At 49.3% G+C, this 23,212-nt stretch overlaps 1 protein-coding gene across 1 annotated transcript in view; it reads right to left on the minus strand.

The window, feature by feature from the left end:
- The window catches only part of TRABD2B (TraB domain containing 2B), a 222,610-nt gene extending 213,624 nt beyond the window's left edge, over positions 1 to 8,986 (minus strand). The window contains exons 1-2 of the mRNA XM_012776121.2: positions 8,515 to 8,986; positions 5,862 to 6,422 (exon numbers count right to left, since the gene is read on the minus strand). Coding sequence (XP_012631575.1) covers positions 5,862 to 6,422; positions 8,515 to 8,616 — 663 coding nt within the window. The 5' untranslated portion in view covers positions 8,617 to 8,986. The remainder of the gene's footprint in view (positions 1 to 5,861; positions 6,423 to 8,514) is intronic.
- Positions 8,987 to 23,212: the final 14,226 nt, after the last annotated feature.

The raw sequence follows: 23,212 nt of genomic DNA on the forward strand, positions 1-23,212 counted from the left end.
CTGGGAGAAGAGGCTTCCGTATGGTCTGAGGTCCTGCAGGGGTGCCCAGCTGCCTAGGGAGTGCTTGCTCCCTCCACTCCAAGTAGGGCACATAGAGCGGACAAAGCCACAGGGCAGGGCCTAATGCTGTGGGCTCCAGAGCTGTCACAGAGGCTCAGACAGGGCTGGAGGACTCAAGAATGGCCATTCTTGGAGGACAGGAAATTAGAGAATGATTTTGAAAGGTGGGAGAGGACAAGAGGAAGAGAAAGGAAGAATAGGGTCTCTGTATGAAGTGTGGAGAACCAGGACACAGGAGAGACTAATACTCAGGTGCTCTGTGCCTCAGTTTCCACAGCTGCAAGATAGTACTAATAATATCCACCTCTCAAAGCAACTCGCAGGTAATGAACTCTCCACAGGCAAAAACTAGGCCATTGCCAGGTCTCTGGTCCCGATCCTGCATTGGCACGACACAATGAGACACTCTAGTTGAATGTGTGAGGAGGGGAGAGGACCCAGAGCTGGGCTGGGGCTCTCTGCTCTGCACACTGGCAGCAGGATTACCCACCAGAACCAACAGACTTTTGCACAAACGGGTGTCAGCAGTAGCTGCCAAAGACAAGCTTGCCAGCACCTCCCAAATGCAGATAACCCAGGCTCAAAATCTCAGCGTGGGCTGGCCCAAGCCTGCCAAGATATGGGGGCTAAAGATAAGCATCACAGAAGTCAGAACTCAGCCGACACTGGAAATCGCCATGCCCAATGTTCTTGTGGGACAAAGGGGACAACTTAGGCCAGGAGAGGACCAGCCCAAAGTCACAGGCAAGGCAGTAATGGGGTCAGAGTTAGAGCCTGCTTTCGATGTGAACTACCCCTGCTATAGTCTCAATGTATGTGTCCCTACAAACTTCATATGTTGAACCTAACTGCCCACATGATAGTATGACAAGGTGGGCTCCCTGGGAGGTGATTAAGTCATAAGGGCTCAGCCTGCATGAGTGCGATTAGCGTCCCCTATAAATGAGGCCTGGGGGAGCTCGTTCGCCCCTTCTGCCAAGTGAAGACACACAGAAGGCACCATCTATGAAGAACAGGCCCTCACTAGGCACCAAATCTGCAGGCACCTTGATCTTCGACGTCCCAGCATCCAGAACAGTGAGATATAAAATTTTGCTGTTTATCAATTACCCAGTATAAGGTATTAGGTTGTAGCAGCTTGAATGGACAATTTTAACATTTGATTACATGATGTTTGTGACACTTCTGTGACCTTGTAGGAAAGCATGGAGCTATTAAAGTTCAAGAAAGGGGCTCCTCATGGTGGCTTATGTAATCTTTCTTCACACATTCATTCCTTCAGTAGTTCTGGCTGGTGGAAGGGAATTAGGGATGGTCATATCATGGTTGCTGACCATTTGCTCAGTAACACATTCATTCTCTAAATACTTACTGAGCACTTGCTAACACCTGCTGGCCCCCCAGGGTGAAGATATAGGAGCTCTGACCAAGAAGCAATGAGATCTTTCCTTATTCAACTGTGCAGGTTTACCCTGTATTGGGAGTAGGGGGATGTCTTCACAGTGGTCCCTCAGAATGCTGGGGACACAGTTCAAGGAGACAGCTGGCATCCAGAATGTCTTTGGGGACCCCTATTTGACAGTCATTTTCAGATCCAACTTATAAGCCAGGGGAAAAAATCTGTTTCAGCACTTTTCAATATATTCTCTTTCTCTCTTTTATTTTTTCAGCAAGCAATGATGATCTACTCCCACTCCAACACACACACACACACACACACACACACACACACACACACTTCACCAGAAATGTCACCTGACTATTACAATCAATTCATCTTTCAGATGCTTGAAAAGCACAGGCTCTGGCAATGGACACACCTGAGTTTCAATCCTGAGTCCACTTGACCTGTCTGTGTAATCACAGCCAAATGACTTAACCTTTTCCAACCTCAATTTATTATCTTCAAAATAGACACAATAATAAACCTTGTAGCATCTCCATGAGGATTAGAGGTAATGCACTTAGGAGGTCTAATGCAGCACCCTGTACAGAAACAAAGCTCAGTAAATGGTTTTTGTGGTTTCTAACTCCCTAGCAAAAGGCTTGCAGAATTTGGCAGGCATGCTCCAGTGTTCAGGAGCTACACACGCTGGATGGATAATGCCAGCGTGTTTACTTTGCTGAAACACAGCAAAGTACAGAATAGCACAGTCCTGGTCCACGAGGTCTTCTCATCCAGTGACTCTACCGTACAGGGAGTGGGTGGGGAAGACTTAGGCCCCCTAGAGGAAGAAGTAGCACCAGCTGGTACCAGTCCCTGGAGGCAGCAGGCAGAGCTGATGGAAATCTGTAGGTCCCAAGCTTGTCATAAGATCTGGACTCAAGGCTCAGGCATCCCTGGGCCCCCAAGAGCAGGGGCTCACCACCACCTCCTAATACTCCAGCTTTATCGTGTTTAACAAAGGATAGACAGTGGATACAGCTGCTGGGAGGGCTGTTTCCCATGTAGCCTTCCTCTTCCTCTGCCCCGGAGCTGGCCAAGCACAGAGCCAACATACAGGTACGATTTCACCATCTCGACAACTCCCACAGGTAATATCTTCTCACGGCCTCACAAAACCAGCTCAACTTTGAAAGGCTGGTAACTACTGCCCCACTGGATAGATGGGGACACCAGGTCTTGCCTAAGATTACATACAGGTTGTCAGTTGTAGTCTCAGCGCCGGGACTCGAATCTGGAAGCAAGTCTCCTACCTCCAGCCCACTATGCTGAGCGACCCGCAACACATCGGGAAAACCTTCGGAGGAAGTGCCTTCTCCACACCCACTCTAGCCTCATGGCCAAAGGAAATAATTTCTCTACAAGTATAAATTTTCACAGGAATACATTTTTAAGCCCTCAAGTCCTAGAAGGGAGACAGAAACAAAAGAAAGAACTCAAAGAAGAATTACAGGAGGAGAACAAATACCTTGACAGGAGGAAGTCTAGGGACACAGTGTGGGGCGGCAGAGAGAACACCTCCTTCTCATACAGTCAGGCCGGCTGACTCTGTTCCTTCTCAGCCATGTGACCTCGGGCAAGTCATTTAACCTTTCTGGGTACCCACCTTAGAACGCCATGGGGTTGCTATGAGCATTCAACGAAGTGGGAAAGTACGTGGAGCCTGGCGTGTGGGACTGATTAGAACCATCCTATGGAGTGTCAGGGCTGGAAGGGCTTGACAGATGACCTAATCCCTGGGTCTCATTTCACAGACTGAGAAAACAGGGCCCAGGGAGAGAGGAGTTGACTTGCCCAGGGTCACACGGCAAAGTCAGGCTGATGTTGGGTCTAGCACCCTCAGTTTATGCTGAAATCAAAGACCAAAACCTAACAATAGAACTGATCTTCTAAGTTGTGCAAGGGGGAGAGAAGCTTTTTCAGGGGTTCCTCCAGCCCATGGAGTCCCCAAACTTAAGCTTTCTTTCTACACTTAACAAGCAAAAATGTGATATTTCTGCCCAGGAAAAAAAATATATAAAAAGCTTTAAAACTAAAATCCCGGGCTTTAACAAAACACTCTTTTAAGCCTTATTTTTCCCGCCTTCTTTTCTCACTGCCCCCCCCCAAATATTTTGCAATAACAGTAATGCTGTGAGGAAAGAAAAAATAAAAATCTGATGCACTTAACAGATATTTCGGTACAATAATGCATCACAGATGTTCATATCAAACTGTGCACGCGTGCATGCAATTTTACTGAGAAGGCTATTGCATTTCTGACTTTGGGTTTTGGGATCCCTAACAACCCCATCTGCCCAGGCTCCAGAATCCTACCTTCCCCAGTTAGTCCAAGGCTGCCCAGGGGGATGGAGGAGAGATTTCATCACCTCCCTCCAAAATGATAACAGGACAAATTGGCGTGGTCGGACACTCTGGCAGGTGGTGAAGGGTGTGTAGATTAGGGAACTGAGAGGAGTCCTGTTTTCTTTTGTTCGGGACTTGCTGTCTGCAGCCCTTCTGAGGAGCTGGACCCAGGAACAATTTTAAGAGCTGGCCCAGGCTGGTGACGGGGTGGGTGCATTTTTGAAACAGAGATTGGAGTCTGTTTGATCTTCAACATGGGCTTTGGGGACTGTCAGCAGCCTTCTGGCTGGCCGATGAATGGCTCTCAGGAACTTTTCCTAAAACATAACCTCACACACTTTCCAGCAAATGTTTTCAACCTACCGAAGCCGTCATTTGGTTGAACAGCAGTGTTTCCAGACCCCGAAGAAAGATAGTTTTGTTGTTTTAAGGGAGACAGATTAAAGCCAGGGGCTGTTTAACCAGAGAGTTTGTGTGCTCCCTTCAGCCCTCCTCGGATTCCTCTGTGGTTGGTACAAAGAGGGTGTTGAGAGTAATAGTGGATTCCCCACCTCCCCAACCTAAGAAAGATATCGAGGCCAGACACAGGCCTCTGAACAGAGAGGCCTCCCACAAACCTGCCTCCAAAATGAGATGGGCGTTGAGCACGGGGGCGCCCGACACAGATAATATCAGCTCCCGAGGCTGGCAAGGGAAAAGTCACTTCAGAGGGAGAAAGCCGCTATGTTCAGAGGAATCAACACTGGGCCAGAGAATACACAGGATTTTCCCCCATGGAGAAGGAGTCAGGCGTAGTCAGAACCCTGCGGGGCGTGACTAACTGCCCCAATATTCCTGCCACCGGGGCCCTCTGGGTAAGGACTCCACAATTATGGGAGAGCCAGCAGGAGAACCGACAAACCCGCCTTTCATTTGGCCGGCAAATCAATCTGGCTTCTTACCTCCCTGGGGACGATATTGCATTTCCCCTGGAAAAACAAAGGCCAGAGATCTCGGAAGGGGGATCGGTTTCTGCTGCTGTTTCCCTGGTGAGGAGCTTGCAACATCTCAGGAACAGCAAGCAGGTCTGATTCCAGTGCTAGATTCTCTGGCCCAGCCATTTTATGGGGCTGTCTCCCTAACAGGGAGCACGTCTCTGGGCCATGCCTCACTTCGGGTATCGGCCCAAGTCCCATCTTGGGGTCTCCTTGCAAGAGCCCCCACCCAGGACTGACAGCCCTGTTCTCCAGGCACAGATGTGAACACATTGTTCCCATGGCCTCAGAGTTGGGTTTGGGGCCAGTGAGTAGCGAGTGACCTCTGCCCATGGAGACGGGGCTTTTAATGACATTTTGCTGGATCAGATCTCTGACAGCCAGAGACTTTAAACCTCTTAAGCCCCTCCTCTCTCCCTGCCCCGACTCCAGAGGTTCAGAAATCAGAACTGTCAACCTTTAAGCAAACACACTTCTCTGAAATTATTAACCCCAAAACTCTCCTGGCTGACTTTCTCCTAGCCTCTGGGAGGCAGTCCGAGGGTCGCCTCAAGCGCTGCACAGACCCAGGGAATCCAGCAGTGCTTAACCTCAAACTGGTGTTCTGTGGATGCCAGGCCCCGCACTCCCTGTCCGCCCAGCCCCGGGAGCCAGGCCTGCCTTTGCTTCCTCCACACACGCACCGCTGTGGCACTGTGCACACACCAGCTTCGCGACAGCCTCCAGGGCCTCGGAAGGCCAGATGCAAACCAGCGCCTCCCTCTTTTTGTTTTTGATCACTCTGATGCTCTGAGGGAAATTCTTTCTGCTCAGGCAAGCACAGCAGGTGGGGAGTGTATATCCCCAACACATAACACGCTGAAATGAAAGCAAACACCCAAACTCCTACCCCAAATGCTAGCGCACACTGGTTTTCCCACCAAAGCAGCCAGAGTGCTGCCCCACAGCCGAACAAGCCTCTCCCGGGGGAAGGACTTGGCTCTGGCTTCCCACTCGAGGAGGAAACAGAGAAGAGGGCCGGGGTGCCGCGTGCCTACCTGGGAGAAGTTGAGCCCGTTGAGCGGGTGGCACTGCTCCTCCACGCGCTCCACAGCCCCGGTGCTCTTCTTCATCTTCTCGGCCTGCTGGGCCAGGTAGAGGTCCAGCACGGGCACGCCCCGGGAGCGCACGTCCGTCTCTGTGAGCGAGTTCACCATGAGCATCACCCACACCGGCCTCTTGCGCTCCCAGTTGCCCGCGATGGCGTTGAATAGGTAGTCGGCATAGAGCCCCTTGCCGCGCTGAGCAGGCGTCATCCACGAGGGCATCATCAGCTTCACGTAGTCCAGGTGGCGCTTCAGGCGCCAGTAGAGCTCGCGGGGCAGCACGTCCTGCAGGTTCTCTCCGTGCGGCAGCAGCTGGCAGCTGGCCAGCGCTGAGATGGTGTAGGGGTCTGTCAGGTCCAGCTCGAAGTAGACGCGGGCGCTGGCCTGGAAGGCCGCCTTGGAGTTGTCTGGGATGAAGTCCCAGACCCGGGTGTAGGGCACGTGGATGGTGCCAAATAGGTAGGCCGGGGGGTCTCGTCGAATAGTCCAGAGGAAGGAGTTCAGGTCCCTCTGCTGCAGGGGAGAGGAGAGGCAAGGCGGTGAGGCTGGAGGCAACAGGTAGAGCCAGGGTTGGCACAGAAGAGTCACGGGGGATGTAAACATGGGAGGCGGAGATCTACACAGGCTCTGGAAGCCCACAGACCTACACTGAAATCCTGGCTTTGCCCTGTCTTAAATGTATGATCTTGAGCAAATGACTTCACTTCCCACAGACTTAGTTTCTTCATCTGTAAAATGAGGGTGAAAGCAGCTACCTCAGGGGTTGTTGGGAGGATTAAAAGACACAATATATGTATACCCAGCCCTCAGAGCAGTGCCAGGCACAGAGGAAGTCTGCAATGAAGGGAAGCTCTCATTATGATTAGCTTTCGCTGCGAGTGCCAAGGACTGCCACACCACCTGAGAATATTCATGCTTAGCCAAGCCAAACCTTCACCGGTGCTGTTTCATGTGGAGGGTGGGGAGAGGGGGACCGAGAGTCCTGCTCTGGCAAGAAGGGAGGAAGTCATATAACTTTTAAATCCAACCATTAGAAGATACATGCCAAGAGCACTTTGAAAGCAGAACACCTATTAAAAATAGCATACCTATTTAAACAGCTACTTCCCATTCATCAGGGTGGATACATTTTTCTTTTTGGAGGGCAAGTCTGAGGTGTCAGCTACTCTGCTCAGCCAGCTGAGACCATAGATGAGAAAGTGCTTTAAAGCCTTGCAAGGCCAAGTCCAGTCTCAGTGTCTGGTTTGGGAGGAGAGGATTCCATTATAACTAGCCCCAAGAAATGCACATATTCTGGGGTGTTTTCCAGGCTCCTCCCCTAAAGTGTATACCTGGTCTCTAACCGCAGTTCTCTGTCATTTTCTATGACCTAAGCTCTGAATGTGTGTGTGTGTATGTGTGTGTGTGTGTGTGTGTGTGTGTGGACAAAGGAGGGGCATACAGACAGGGCCGTTTCTCCAGATCCAGCTAGGGCCAAGGGGAAGGGGCATGAGAAGGGAACTATCCTTTCTATTAGGCAAAGCCATTTTCCATCCAGAAAATCCCCTGCAGTGCCCCCTCACCACTTGCAAGCTTTAGATCAACTCATAACATTTTTCTGCCTGCTTCTGGTACAAATGAAGTGTGTGTGTTGGGGTGGTTGGGTATGGGGGAACAGTACCTTACTTTACTAACAACCAAAAACTGTAAATCCCAGCATCTTGGAGATAGACTGAGCGCCCAGCCAGCCAACGAGCTCCCTGTTTGTGCACAAGGCAGGCGCCCAAGGTGCACCTTGCCCAAGGTCAACTAATCCCTGCTAACAGGGCAGCACACCTACAACAGCAGGACCCTATGGCACTGCTTCTGGCCTCCTGGCCTCCAATTCAGGGTTGCCATGAATGCATTGATTTTCACATAGAGGGAAGGATACTGAGGGAAATCAAGGGATTCTTAGTTCTGGAAGGAAAATTGTAAGAACCCGTAATTAATTACTCAACCCCCAAGGAAATATTAGGCCAGCAAATCCTGGCATTGCCTTTTTCTCTCCTCTGAAATCCTCCCCTTCTCACGAAAGAGGAGCACTTTGGAGAGTAGGTGCTGGGGCCTGGGCTGCAGAGGGAGAGAGAAGCCGGGACCAGCACCAGGGAGAAAGTTCGCCCCAGGTCAGAGGGGAAGAGCAGGGAGAGAGAGGGGAGCCTGAGAGGGGGCAGAGGTGTGAACCGGACAGCGAGAGGGCGGGATGGAAGCCCGAGAAGAGAAGGGCAAGGAATGGTAGGAGTGGGCAGAGCGACCAGAAGGGTAAAGATGGGATAAAAGCGAGAAAGAAGAGAGTCAAGGAGGGGCACAGAGCGAGGAAGTGTCCAAGCGGGACCCAAAGTCAAGGGAGAGCCCCAGAGCGGCAGCGAGTGGAGAAGGGACAGGAGAGAGGGAGTGCCCATCTCCGGGCAGGCTCCAGGCTGGAGCCGGGCAGGCAGAAACCAGGGAAGGGCGCCCGGGGCTGAGCCCAGTGGGCTTAGCGGAGCGGGTGGCTGCGGCGGGCGCGGAAGGCAGGACCCAGCCGTCGTCCCCACGGGGCTGCAGTGCCCCGGCGGGCGGGAGAGTGGCGGGGCAGGCGCTCGCTCACCGATCCGGGCGGCCGGCACTGTCCTCCGTCCGGGGGCTGCGGGCGGGCGCGGGCGGTGGCGAGGAGGGCGGCGAGCAGCGGCCCCGCCAGGGCGGCGTGCATCCTGCCGGGGCCCGCGGGGCGCGGGGGACCCTCCTGGGCGGCGCCCCCTCAGCGGGGCGGGGAGCCCCCAGCTGGGCACGGAGTTTCCACTGGAGCGCAGGGCTCCAGCCGCTGGATGCTGGAAGCCCTCTGGGGCGTGGCTGAATGTCCCTGCCGGACCTGGGGGTTTCTCTGGGGCGGGGCTCCGTCTGTCGGAAGAGGGGGACCCTCTGGGGCGGGGCGCCTAAGCAGGGCGCTCAGCCCCGTTGGCCGAGCCCCAGGGTTCTGGGAGCGTGCGGGGTTCCCCGGGCGCGCGGGGGTCCCGGAGCTGCGCCGAGATCCAGGGGCGCGCAGGGGTCCTGGGTCAGAACCGAGATCCCGGGGCGCGCGGGTGTCCCGGGATTATGCTGGGCACCCGGAGCGCGCAAGGGTCCCAGGGGTGCGCGGCGCTGCAGGGGGCGCGCGGCGGGACAAGTGCGGCGCAGGGCGCGGCGGGGCTGGGACTCGGGTCTGGGGCGCCGGCTGCCCCCGAGCCCGGCTCAGACGGGCGGCGGGCGGCCGCGCGGCCGCTGCCCGGGCTCCGCCATGCTGCTCCGCAGCCGGGAAGGAGGGAGAGAGGAGGGCGGGAGAGCGGCGCGGAGCCGGGCCGGGCGGGGGGCTGGGGCCGCCGGGGCGGGGGGAGGGGAGGACCCGGCGCGGGGGGCGGGGGGCCGGGGCCGCGCCGGGCCGGGCCGGGCCGCAGGGAGTCGGGCGAGCTCCGCGCCCGGGCGCGGCGAGGCGGGGTCTGATGGGCATGGCAGACGCTCGCTCGCTCCTCTCGCTCCCTCGCTCGCTCCCTCACACACGCGCGGAGGGAGGCGAAGCCCGCAGCAGCCACTTCCCAACTTTCCAAACTTCCCAGCGCAACTTTTTCCTCTCCTCCCCTGCCCGCGCCTCCTCCTCCCCGCCCTCCGCCTTCCCCTCGCCAGCTGCGGCCCGGCGTAGCTTCCGCCTGCGGCCGCCAGAGGGCGCCCGGGCTGAGGCCCCGCTGCCCAACCTCCGCAGGCTCAGCTGTGCACGCGGGCTGCGTGGGCAGCGACAAGTGTAGGGATGGGGACCAGCCTCACCCAAAGCATCGGGCCGGCATACTGGCGGGAGTGAGCAGCGAGAGGGGCAGGAGCTGGGCAAGCACTTCTAGACTGGCAGGGAAGGCAACACACAAAATTCAGGGAAGCTGGTATTTATTAATACAACTTTGCGTCACGCCTGCCACGGGCAGGCACTTAGTAGGTGCTCTGCAAACACCAGCTGGATTTTTTTAAAAAAGGAAATGGAATAAAACAAACTAAAAAGCCAAACTAATCATCCTCAAAATTCCGTGGAATCTTTCATTTAAGCAGTCCTCTCCCATCGATTTCCTTGGACCCACGTGGAATCCCTGTTCCCAGCTCTGGAAGGGTGAGGGCTCACATCCCAGTTTCTTAGACCATAGGATTGAAAGATCCCTTAAACTACCTCCTTCTTTCCATAAGAGGCAAATGAAGCTTAGAGAAGGTCAAGGGGCAAGACCTAAGCTTCTGAACCATTTCCAGTAAGTGGGGAAACTGAGTCACAGGCACTTTGATGCTGTTCTGTTCTCCTTCCTTGGTTCTGTTAAACAAGGGTTGCTGACTCTTCCTATCCTGGAAACAGAGAGGAAGGATGAATTAGGTGATATTGTCAGGCACCCACAGTCTAGAGAGGGAGACAAGAACAGATATGCAATGAGGCAATCAAAATACAGATGGTAGAACAGAGGATACTAGGGGCTGGGGAGGGTGAGGAAAGGGAGGAATAGGGAGAGATGTGTTAAAGCATAAAAATTACAGCTAGATGGGAGGAATAAGCTCTAGTGTTCTATACCACTGTAGGATGACTATAGTTAACAATAATATAGTATATGGTTTCAAATAGCTAGAAGGAGGACATTGAATATTCCCAAGACAAAGAAATGATAAATGTTTGAGATGATGGATATGCTAATTATCCTAATCTGATCACTGTATATTACATGTATCAAAACATCACTACATAACCCATGAATATGTACAATTATTATTTGTCATTTAAAAATAAAATTAAAATAAATAACAAATAAAATACAAGTGATGAATGCCAGAAGGGACAGAAGCACAAGGAAATGGGAGCAGAGAAGAGGAGTTCCTAACACAGCCCAGAGGCCCAGGGTCGAGTCCTGGAAGGGGGTCTTAAGGAGCAAGTCAGACATAGCTGGGTGAAGGAGATGCACAAGTCTGACAGTGGAGGAAGAGCAAGTGTGAGCACAGGTGCCTGCGGGGACTGCAAGAAGTTAGGTGTGGCTGGAGCAAAGAGCAAGCGGCAGAAGCTGACGTGTCTTCTGGCCAGGCTTCTTTGTGCTAGGTGATGGGAAGTCATTGCAAGATTTGAAGTTGAGGGTGACTGGAGCCGATCTGTGCTCACAGGGGGCATGGATTGGTGGGGGCAAGTTACAGGCAGGAAGACCGTTGGGGAAACAGGTAGTGAGCAGTGAAAAGGCCCAAGCTTAGGCCTCCTGACTCCCAAACCAGTGCTCTCCCTCATCTCCAGAAGGTTGAGTGAGGAAGACTAGCTGGACTAGAAGGGCAGAACAGCTTCCCAGAGCACAGGATCTGGGTGTCATTGTTAGGAATACAACAAGGAAAGAAGGGAACATCTGAGAATAGCAGGTTGAACCTCATGAGCCACATGAAATTGCCACTTTTATAGGTCAAAAATTAATGAATGTTGGCAATTTCATAGGCTCCAGCCTCCTAGGTGTCCCAAGCAATCTCAGCCTCTCAGCTTCACATATGCCCGGTGACAGATGCTGAGCAGGCCAGAGTGCCCAGGCGGTATGAGAGCTCAGGGCAGCTCCATGCTGCCCACACATGGAGCTCTGAGAGCTGCAGTAGTGACAAGAAATGTCCTTTAAGGAACCTCCACTTTCTGAAGTTCCAAATCTCCCTACAATGTCACGACTCTCCTTGGTAAGGGTAAAGGGAAGTGAGAATTTAATTCTGCTGGAGGGAGGGTCATGGTCCCTACTGGAGAATTAGAAGACACCAGGCAGATAGTAGCTAAGAGCCCGATCAAGTTAAAAGGAATGGTGCACGTGAGTATGTGTGTGTGGTTTTGAAATCTTCCTCTCCTGTATTGCAAGCAAACGTTCCTTGATATCTTTTTCTCCTAAAATTATAAAAATGATGTTGGCTAATCATCATGAGTGCCAGCCATGACCTCCTCCTTCATAGCTGCACCTGAGGGCTGTGGCCAGGGCAGAACAATTAGCTTCTCCGTGCCCGTGTCTCTGCAGTCAGCGTCCTGTCCTCCTTACCATTTTTCCGTGAGTCAACGTGTGAAATAATGCTTAATGATCTTCATCAGTATTGTCACTGATACTCTTAATGAGATGCAAGAACAAATAGTATATACCCTGGAGAATTAAACACACATCCACACAAAAACTTCTACATAAAGGTTGACAGCAGCATTATTCATAATAGCCAAAGGTGGAAACAACCCAAATGCCCATCAACTTATCAATAAGTTAACAAAATGTGGTTTACAGAGACATCATGTTGTATGCCTTAAAGATATATACTTTTTAAAATGTGGTATATTCACATGATGGAATATTATTTGGCCATAAAAAGGAATAAAGTACTGATAAATGCTATAACATGGATCAATCCTGAAAACATTATGCCAAGTTAAAGAAGCCAGTCCCAACAGGACATATATCATGTGATCCCATTTATGTGAAATGTCCAGAATAGACAAATATATAGAGGCAGAAAGTACAATACTGGTTGCTTAGGGCTAGGAGGAATGGGAGACTAAGGCTGAAGGACACTGGGTTTCTTTTTGGAGTAATGAAAATATTCTAAAATGGTGATGGCGTATATAACTCTGTGACTATTAACTAAAAACCATTGAATTATACACTTTAAATGGGTGAATTATATGGTGTGTGAATTATGTCTCTAATAAAGCTGCAACAACAACAAAAAAAGAACAAACAAGTTTGGGGCACCAGGAGAGACTGCCCCCCCAGAACAAGGGCCTCAGTTTTTTCCAAACAATTTTTTCTCCCACCTGGTGTAGCGAGAGAAGCCCTGGAGAAAGGTCCTAAGTTCTAGAGACTTGTCCTGCTTCTGCTAACGTCTCACTGGGTAGCTCTGGGTGACTCAGTTGTCCTCTCCGGACCTGAGTGTGAACTGCAGTTCCACATTATCAACATGAACAAGCTGTGGAGTGGGCAACCTTCAAGAGCCTCCATACCCAACACTAGAGCTGCCGGTTCCCTGGCCACAGCCTGCCCCGGGCCTGCCTTTAGGCAGGATGGGAAAGGGCACAGGGCTCCAGAGGGAAGCAGTGGACTCAGTCACCTGCCTTCTCTTTCCTGGGGCACATCCGGCCCACTTTCCTTTTATTGCATTTTAATTAAGTTGTTCAATCAGATCGGTACCAGGAATCTGTAGGCTGTAACAGCCAGGGCAGGAGCAGAAGCCTTGTAGCGGAACTAAACCAACACAGCCTGCCTCCCGGGCAGATCCAGGAGCCGGCGCTGCCCAGGGTGTCTGTCTTAGGAAGGGAGATGACTGCAGGGAGGCGCTTAGCTCTGGTCTCAGCGCTGCGCTCCTGGTGGGCCACTGCCCTGGCCCTGGGCCACACTGGCATTTTCAGATGGGCTCGGCCTGCTCTGACCTCCAGCTCTGACTCCTACCCCTGTCATGCCTGGTCTTACCCACCCTCAGCCTCTGTCTTCTCCGCCCCTCAGCCTGGGTTGAAGTTAATCCTTGGTGGTGGAAGGACATGGTTGCCTTGGGCTGGGGGAGAAGGGAAGCAGTCTCCAGGACCACGCAGAGGTCGGCAGTGCCTAAAACAGTCTAGAGGGATGGAAAGAGCCAGAAAAAATGTGGACACTGGGCTGATTCAGAAAAGGGTATTTCTCGCAGCAGTGGGGAAGTAGACACATAGTCACAGAGGCACAGCACAGGGTTAGAATTGCAGGTAAGATGGCATTCATAAAAATGAAAAACCCCACTGCGGTCCAGCCCTGTCGGGGAACGGGGGTGTCCAGGAATCAGCCCAGGGTTTTGTCCATAGGGAGGTTGCCACTGCAGACAGAGATGCAAACAACAGGGGGTTTGGGAAACAAATAGAGGGGACAAAAGGGGCAACTAAGTCAGCGTTAGGAGACAGGAGATCAGCAAAGGTCTCTGCCAAGAAGGTGATGTCTGAGTTCACCTTTAAGGATGAGCAGGAGTTGGACAGGGAGGACGAGGAAAGGAACGTGAGGCTGGGAAGAGCATGTGCCAAGGCATGGGAGTGCAAGCGTTTGGCACATTCGGGGACTGTAAACAGTGAAGGGGAGAGGTAGGATGCAGGAGAACTACTGGGGAGAGTCCGAAATACGACCGTGCCTAGAAGGACTATGCACGCTCTTGGAAAGCCCTTCATCCTGCCACTCCCGAGGGGACAGTCTTCTCAGCTTGCTCTGCATAAATTGTGGGTCATGGTTGAGGGTTGAAGGTTGAGCCTGACATGCCAGGTTCACTCGGGCTGTGTGCCGCCCCCAGGGCTGTAACAGCAATGATAGGCACTATCTCGCTAACCAACAAATATTTATTGGGTCTCCATATGTACCACAGTGTCTTAGGCAGGAAAGAATATAGACCTGCTCTCTGGATACTTGCCATTTCTGAACAAGACAGAAAATAAGTAGGTGGCACGTTCAAGTGCATTTAGTGAATAACACTGCAATCAACATGGTTGGGGGCTGGGTACAGATATCTCTTCCACATACTGAATTTATTTCCTTTAGATATATAGCCACAAGTGGGATTTCTGGATCATATGGTAGTTGTTTTTATAATCTGGGGGGATCATTCCATGCTATTTTTCATAATGGCTTTGCCAGCCTATAGTCCCACCAACAGTGTAAAAGGATTGGTCAAAAGTACTAACCTTCGGTTATAAGATGAGCAAGTTCTGGGGATCTAATGTTACAGCAGGGGCAGTGATGGATGTGTTAATTAATTTGATTATAATAATCATTACATGATGAGTACATATATTAAGTCATGTTGTATACCTTGAACATATGCAATGTTTTGTCAATTAAATATTTTAAAAGAGATAAGATTTAGAAATCCCCCCTCCTTCCATTAAGGGCCAGGTGAACAATGCAGTGTTGTGAACGTCCAGACAAAGTCTGGGAGAGCATCTTCCTGCAGGAGGCAAGATTTGTACCAGGGTGTAAAGAAGTATGATTTAATAGATGGAAAGAGCCTTGCTTACATCCCAGGCAAGGGGAATGATGAACGTGAAGGGGCTGAGGGTGGCCAGGGAAAAGAACATTCTGGCTGGAGAAGAAGGGGTGATCTTGAGAGAGTGGCCCGGAGTGAGGGCTGGGCTGGGGGGGGGGTAGATTGGCCAGGGAAGGAGGAGAAGGAGCTGCAGGTTATTGCAGACTGATTCTGTGCCAGACCTTTTGGGTCTCAAGAATGTTGTGAGACAGATATTTTTAGCCCCATTTTATAGATGAGGGAAGTGAGTCCCAGAGGGGAAACATGGCATATCCAAGCCACACAGCTGGTACTTAGAAGGACTGGGCTGTCCAGCTCTTTCCACTAAAGCACTTGCTTCCTTCAGGACAGGAGTGGGAAGGTAGCGCAGGCAGCACAGGCCAGACGGGGTGGCTTGGGAACACACATGCACACACACACAGTCACGGGGGACACACAGCATCACTGGGGGGCACGCTCATACCACACATGGCGATGCCTCTGCTGCATCTCCCAGGCTAATCAGTGGGATGCTTGTCATTTAGGAGGCTTTTGACTTTCACTTTAGCCCAAGCCATGCGAGGCTCCGTGTCTCTATTTGGGATTCTATAGAAGTATGGAAAGGGAAAAAAGAAATGTGATGCTTGAAACGAAATACCCCATCGAGCTGACCACTAAATAGCACTTAGACCCCAAGTATACACACAGCTGCTTTATGTAATGAAAGCTGTGGACCATGTTCCTGGATATAAAATAACAAACCACATATAAAGTTTTACGTTGCTGTGTAATTAGCACGGATCTGTGAGTGTGCGAGCCGGCCAGGAGTGGGGAGGGGAGCTTGGGCCTCAGGCGCAGAGAGCTCGCACCGTGAGACTGAGAAGACAGGAGTTTGAGTCCCTGTTCTGCCGCTTTGTAGCCCTTTGACCTTGGGCAAGTGGCGTAAACACTGTAAACTTCTAATTTCGTACCTGTCAAAGGGGTACCAGTACATATCATAGCAATGGTTTTCCCCTCCTCCCTGCCCCCAGGGAGCGGGGCCCAGGGAGACCTGACAATGTCTGAAGACATTTTTGGCTGTCAAAACTGGGAAGGTCCCTCTGGCAGTAGAGGGTGGAGGCCAGGGTGCTGCTCAACACCTCACAACGCACAGGACAGTCCCCCTACAGGATTGCTGTGTGGCGACATAATCATTACAAACTTTTACTGAGCATTCACTGCATGTCAGGCCCTGTGCCATCACTTGATTTAAGCGTGTCAGCTCTTACCTGTTCACAGGACACCTATGAGGGAGGCCCGACCATCACTCTCATTCTCCAGACGAGGAAACTGAAGCTCGGGGAGAAAACCTGCCTGAAGTCCCACACCAGTAGGTGGCGGGGCCAGGGTCTGCCCCCCGGCGCTGCGGCAGCGCCAGAGCCTGCCTCCCACTAGCGGGAACTCGTGCTCAGCAGGTGCCCGCCCCAGTGCCTGGCACGTGGTAGCCATGGTGACTTCCGTGGGGAGAGTGGGAGGTCCATTCACACAGTAGGGCAGCACGGGCGCCTGGAGAGCCCACTCAGTGCTTGGTGCCGAAGAACCGGTGGGCACTCGAGGCGAGTCCTTGTTCACACAGCTTACTTTCTTGTTGAGAAGAAAACTCAGAAACAAATAAATTTTTAAAAATGGGGCCAGCATAGGTGGTAGAGAAATTCTCGTGAGTGACGAGGAGTCTGCCATGGGAAGACCTGTGGGAAGAGCATGGCTGCAGAGGGAACAGCTGTGGGAAGGCTGGCGGTAGGGAGCCACCTTGGCGGGTTCAGGAAACAGGGGTAAGTCCAGCGAAGCCCAGGCTAGGTGCGGGAGGAAGCGTAAGAGATGACATTAGAGAGAAGGAGGGGCCAGGTGAGGTATGACCTTGCAGGTCAAGGTAAGGAGTTGAATTCCAGCTTCACTGAGAAGCTGCAGGAGGGTTTTAAAGAAGAGTAGCATGACCTGATTTACGTTTGTAGAAGGTCATTCTGACTTGGGTGTGCAGCATGGGGGCGTGGCAAGCGGGGAACGAGGGGAGTAATTCGGTAAGGACACTGCAGCAGTGGTCAGGTGGAAATGATGGTGTCTCCGCCTAGGGTGACTGTCATGGAACTGGAAGAAAGTGAGTAGATTTGGTTCATGCAGAGTTAGAGCCAGTAGGGACCTTGTTGTGACAGGTACAACATGGGGGCGAAAGGAAGAGAGGAATGAAGGATGGTGTGAAGTCTGTGTCTTGAACAACCGGCTCTATTAACTGAGGTAGGGAAGCCAGGGGCAGGAGCGGAGGTGTGAGGGAGTGGAGGGGAGCTACCGAGAGTCAGTTTTGGGTCACGTTTAGCATGAGCTGCCGGCTGGGACCCAAGTGGCGTTGTTAGGGAAGCAGTTTATAAATGAGCCTGGGGCTCAGGGTAGCCGGCAGGGCTGGAAGGATAAATTTAGTATCCACTTAGTATCCATCGCACAGAGATGATATTCAAAGCCAAGGACCTGAGAGACAGAGAGAGAGAGAGAGAGACAGAGAGAGACAGACAGAGAGAGAGAGAGAGAGAGAATGAACTAATTGAAGAAGACCTAGGTCAAATCAGAAGTCAGGGGACTCGGTCACTTCAAGTTTGAAAGAGAAGCATCCATCAAAAGAGAAGTAGGAGAAGAACCAGGAAAGAGAGGTGTCAAGACATCCAATAAAATACAACAAAACAGGGAAGTGACCATTAGGTTTGACTACAAGAGGCTGACATGAGGCATTTCAGTGGACAGTTAGGGACAGAAGCTCAAGTGAAATGCGTTGAAGATAAAGAGGGAGGTGAGGAAGTGGGACAGCCACTACAGGCAACTTTCTCTAGGAGATTTGTGATAAAATGTAAAGAAATGGAGTGGACCGGACGTGGTGGCTCACACCTGTAATCCTAGCACTCTGGGCGGCCGAGGAGGGCAGATTGCTCAAGGTCAGGAGTTCAAAACCAGCCTGAGCAAGAGCAAGACCTCATCTCTACTATAAATAAAAAGAAATTAATTGGCCAACTAATATATATAGAAAAAATTAGCCAGGCATGGTGGCGCATGCCTGTAGTCCCAGCTACTTGGGAGTCTGAGGCAGAAGGCTCGCTTGAGCCCAGGAGTTTGAGGTTGCTGTGAGCTAGGCTGACGCCATGGCACTCACTCTAGCCTGGGCAACAAAGCAAGACTCTGTCTCAAAAAAAAAAAAAAAAAAAGAAATAGAATGGAGTAAGAACATGGGGTCAAGAAAGAGACTTTAAAAACATGAATTGTATAGTGCATTTGTGGGCTGACATGAAGGAGCTAAGAGAGGGAGGAACTTCTGACCCCAGAGAGAGAGAGAGAGGGGTTCATTGGAGAAGCCCTTGCCACATGGGTGGAAGGAAGAGGCTTGAGGCCCGAGGCCGTGGAGGGGCTCATCCTGATCAGGACATCACAGCTGTGACTGCAGGAGGAAGGCAGCAAGCCTGCGAATGGTGCAGGTAGTCAGGTGGGTAGATAAATCTGTTGGAAATAATTATTTCCCCTTTTTCAGACAGGAAGGTTAAAGCCCTGAGCTGGGCCAGAGGTGAGCCCCTAGCCCTGACCACTGATATGGATTAAGCCTTAATCCTGGCCCCAGACTAGCTCTGCCCCACAGGCCGAATGTCTAATCCTTTGTTGAGAAGGGGGATCCTGGCAAAGGGTGTGGATGACTCAGAGTCACCATCTCTACAGCTGAAAAGGAAACCTGAAGCAAAGTGAGGCCCGGCCCACAGGTGAGGGCTGCCCTCAAGGCAGCGTCAAGAAGGGGACTGCCCAGGGCCTGTCAGAGGAGGGGTTGGGTAGGGTGGACCCTCGCAGGGGCAGTGTTATCACAGCAGAGAGCCAAGACCAGGACGCTATCGACGTGGACCAAAAGTCGGGCTTCCTTAGAAGGAAAGGCCCAGGCCGTGGTGGGAACGGAGAAATGACTGCCCCTGGCACTAAGGGCACAGAGCAGGAATGAAGCGTACGTGGCTTGGGCAGGGTTATTGGCGGTTCCCCTAAACCTAGGAATGCTGAGTCTCTTCAGCTTTTTCCTTTTTAATGGACTCTTGTGGGGCCAACGTGGCCTGTGCGAATACTGTTATACATTTATATGGTGATCAAGACTTTATAACTGCAAAATATATGCTGGATAAGAAAAGGCTGCACAACTTCCCAGCTTAATCCCTCCAGACCTCCGTTTTCTCATCAGCAGAGTGAGGACAATAGCAATATGTAGCCCACGGGTTTGCTGTAGGGATCGAGTTAGATGATGGACCTGAATGCAGTTTGTGTTCTGTAAAGGGCCAGGAATATTGCTTTGGGGATCATTATTATTAATGCTAATAAGCAGAGGCCTCGAAAGCATCTGCTGCACTAGGGTAAATACTTTCATGCTCTTCTAAAAAGTTATGAGAGGGCACACATCCTCTGCAACACGGATGCCTTGCGGAAGAAGTCGCGGAGCGTCTGTGCTATGGTGGCACCCGGGGCCGCTGCACGGAGCAGTTGCGGGTTCGCCTCGCAGGAGGGCGCTCTGCTGAGGAAGCTGATGGGCAGTGAAATCCAGCCAGCATTGCACTTGTCAAGCTGTGTGCCCTGCCTGGCACGGGGCTGCATCTACACGTGGTTCCACTCGGCACTATGTAGGCCAGTAGCACCCACCAGCACGCTTCCTTAAACATTTAGGGTTGCCTGACCTGCAACGACCAAATCCAGTCATGGAGAATCAGATGACTTTCTGTTTTCAGTTGCTGGCATTTTTGTGGTGACTTTCCAATCTACATCTCCAGCCTGGTCTCAGCTCTACCGGAATGACCTGCCTTCCCCTCACTTTCATGAAGTCTAAATTCACGCCTCCGTTTTTCTTAGTTCAGAATTTGGGCTGGATTCTCTACTCCCCTTTTATGTTTGAAACCCTTTTTCATCAATCTTATCAAGTCGTTGTCTGGACGCTGCTTATGGTATTTAGTTACAAGAAGCTCACTGCCTCTCGAGGTAGTCAATTCCACTTTGAAGCAAATCTTAACATTTATTAATAGAAACTGCTATATATTGACTCTGTACCTGCCTAACTGTAGCTTATACCCATCAATCCCTGGTCCACCCCTCTCCCCATGGGACCACATGGAGCAAATCTCTGTTTTCTTCATGAAAGGTATTCATAGATTTGGGTATAGGGACCAAGTTATCCTGTGTCTTACTGCTCCTGATCCCATTCCTTATATAAAAGGTTTTGCTTCTTTTCATTCTCCCGATCATCCTTTTAAAAAATTCCTTGTGTCTAGAAATGGCACCAACATTTTATGTTTTTTTCATTCGTTGATTTACTAACTCATTGATGGACATCTGTGTGCCCCAGGCTAAGAGAGATGAAGGGTTTATTCCAAGATATCACAGCTCTTAAGCTTATCTCTGACTCTAGATCCCTGTTATCTCACTACATCAGATTGCCTTTATGTAGAAGCAGTGGCTTTGGGATCCAGGCAACTTCTAACATGGCAGAAGCTTTTGCAGATTCACCAACTTTGTTGAGTCTTTTTGTTGTTGTTTGTTTGTTTTTTGTTTTGGGTTTTTCCCCCCCTTTGAGCTTTTTCTTAATCTATCCATAGTGTTTAGCATTCCCCTCTTTTTCTTCCTCCCTTCTCAAAACAGCAGCTTATGGTCTAATCTATTCAATGTCAACTATTAGCTCACAGTTCTAGATTTCTTTTCCTCAAGACTTTCCAGTAATGCCATAGCTGGAATGATCACTATTTCTAGGTACAACATAAAACATTAATCTGGGACTAGGGAAACATGAGTCCTTAAGAGAGTGAATTCAAAGGATTATCATATATACAAGGAAAGAGTATGGTTAGACAGAAGCTTCATGAAGGTCAAGACCACATCAGAGTTTTGCATTTTGCATAGCTCACATTCATAATAGCTGCTACTGCTAGCTGCTATGACTAAGTGATAATATATTGGTGCACTAATGATATGTCAGGCATTTAACAATATCTGTGACTTCCAGTTGTCACTTCCTCACTGACACTTGGTCTTATCAGTTTTTGTAATTACAGCCATCCTAGTGAATATGAAATGGTACCTCATTGTGGTTTTAATTTGCATTTGTCTAATGATTAATGATGTTTAGCATCTTTCATATGCTCATGTGCCATTCTTATATCCTTTAGTGAAACTTTTGTTCAAACCTATTTTGCTCATTAATATTGGGGTGTTTGGATTTTAATGATTGCATAGTTCTTTATATATTTTGTGTACAAGTCCTTTGTCAAGTATAGTTACGTAAATATTTTCTCCCAGAGTAAGGTTTGTATTTTCATTTTCTTAATAGTGTTTTTTGGACAGCAAATATTTTAGTTTTGAAGAAATCCATTTATCAGTTGTTTTTCTTTTATGATTTATGCTTTTTGTGTCCTACGTAAAAAATATTGGCCTCACCCAAGATCACTAAAATTTTTCTTTCTTTGGTTTTATTCTAGAAGTTTTATAGTTTTAGGTTTTACTTAGGTCAGGGATGCATTTTTAGTCGGATTTTGTATGAGTTGTGCAATAAGGATCAAGGGCAAGTGTGCTGTTAATCCTCCTCCTCGTCTCCTTCCTTTTCCTCCCCCTTCTCCTCCTTCTCCTTCTCCCTTTCTTCCTCTTTCTCCTCCTCCTCCTCCTCCTCTTCTTCTTTTTGCAAATAGATATCCACTGTCCTAGCACCTTTGTTGAAAGAGTGTCTTTTCTGTATAGAATTGCCTTAGCACCTTTATAAAAAATCACTTGGTCATTTCCATGTGAGTTTGTTTTTTGGATTCTATTCTGTTCTATCGATATGTATATCTATATTTACAACAACACACTATATGACTATACTTTAGATTTAGTCATGAAACCACATGGTTAAATTTTCAATTTTGTTCTTCATTTTCCAGATTTGTTTAGCTATCAAGTCATTTGCATTTTCATACAACTTTTAAAATCAGCTTACCGATTTCTGCAAAAGAAAAATCTGCTGGGATTTTGCTTGAAATTGCAATGAATCTTGAGATCAGTCAGGAAAGAATTAATTTACATCTTAATAATATATATTTTTAAATTTTATTTCAGAGTATTACAGGGGTACAAATGTTTTGGTTGCATAAATTGCTTTTGTACAGCATGAGTCAAAGTTATAAGTGTGCCCATCACTCAATTAGTGTGCACTATACCCGTGAGGTGTGAATTTACTCATCTCCTCCTCCTTCTCCCCCCTGCTTGATTTCTGATGAATTGTATTTCCATATGTGCACATAAGTGTTGTTCAATTAGTTCCAATTTAATTGTGAGTACATGTGGTGTTTGTTTTTCCATTCTTGTGATACTTCACTTAGAAGAATGGTCTCCAGTTCCATGCAGGTTAATACAAGAGGTATTAGTTCACCATTTTTTATGGCTGAGTAGTACTCCATGGTATACATATACCACATTTTATCAAAAAAATCCCCAAACAACAAATGCTGGCATGGATGTGGAGAGATAGGAACACTTATACAGTGTTGGTGGGACTGCAAACCAGTACAACCTCTATGGAAATCAGTGTGGAGATACTTCAAAGAACTGAAAGTAGACCTACCATTTGATCCAGCAATCCCACTACGGGTATTTACCCAAAGGAAAAAAAGACATTCCATAATAAAGACATCTGCATTCAAATGTTTATAGCAGCACAAGTCACAATTGCAAAGATGTGGAAACAACCCAAGTGCTCATCAGTACATAAGTGGATGAATAAAATACGGTATACATGTTAATAATATTGAGTTTTATCATCCATAAGCAAGGTTTATCTCTTACATTTTCTTTAATTTTTCTCAGAAATATTTTTGAAGTATTCAGTGTACATATCTGCACATCTTTTGTAAAGTTTTTCCAAAATATTTCATGAGTTTTGATGCTTTTATAAATAGCATTTAAAGATTTTCAATTTATGACTACTCCTTGAAAGCATATACAATTAAATTATGTATGTTATTCTTGTTTCCTACAATCTTGCATTTTCTGCATCTGTTGAGATGATTAAATGGATCCATAAAGATATCCCCTCTCTCATCTTGTTACTGGTAATTTGCATCTTCTTTCTTTTTTTCTTGATTAATTGGGTTAGAAGTTTATCAAATTTATTGATCTTTTCAAATAAGCAGTTTGGATTTTACTGATGGTCTTCATCATTTTTCTGTTTTCTATTTCCTTGTCTTTTATTCTTATTTTTGTGATTTCCTTACTTTTATGCTTACTTTGGTTTTAGTTTTCTCTTCTTGTCCTCG

This window comes from Microcebus murinus, chromosome 2 (assembly GCF_040939455.1).
Source record: "Microcebus murinus isolate Inina chromosome 2, M.murinus_Inina_mat1.0, whole genome shotgun sequence".
NCBI lineage: Eukaryota > Metazoa > Chordata > Mammalia > Primates > Cheirogaleidae > Microcebus > Microcebus murinus.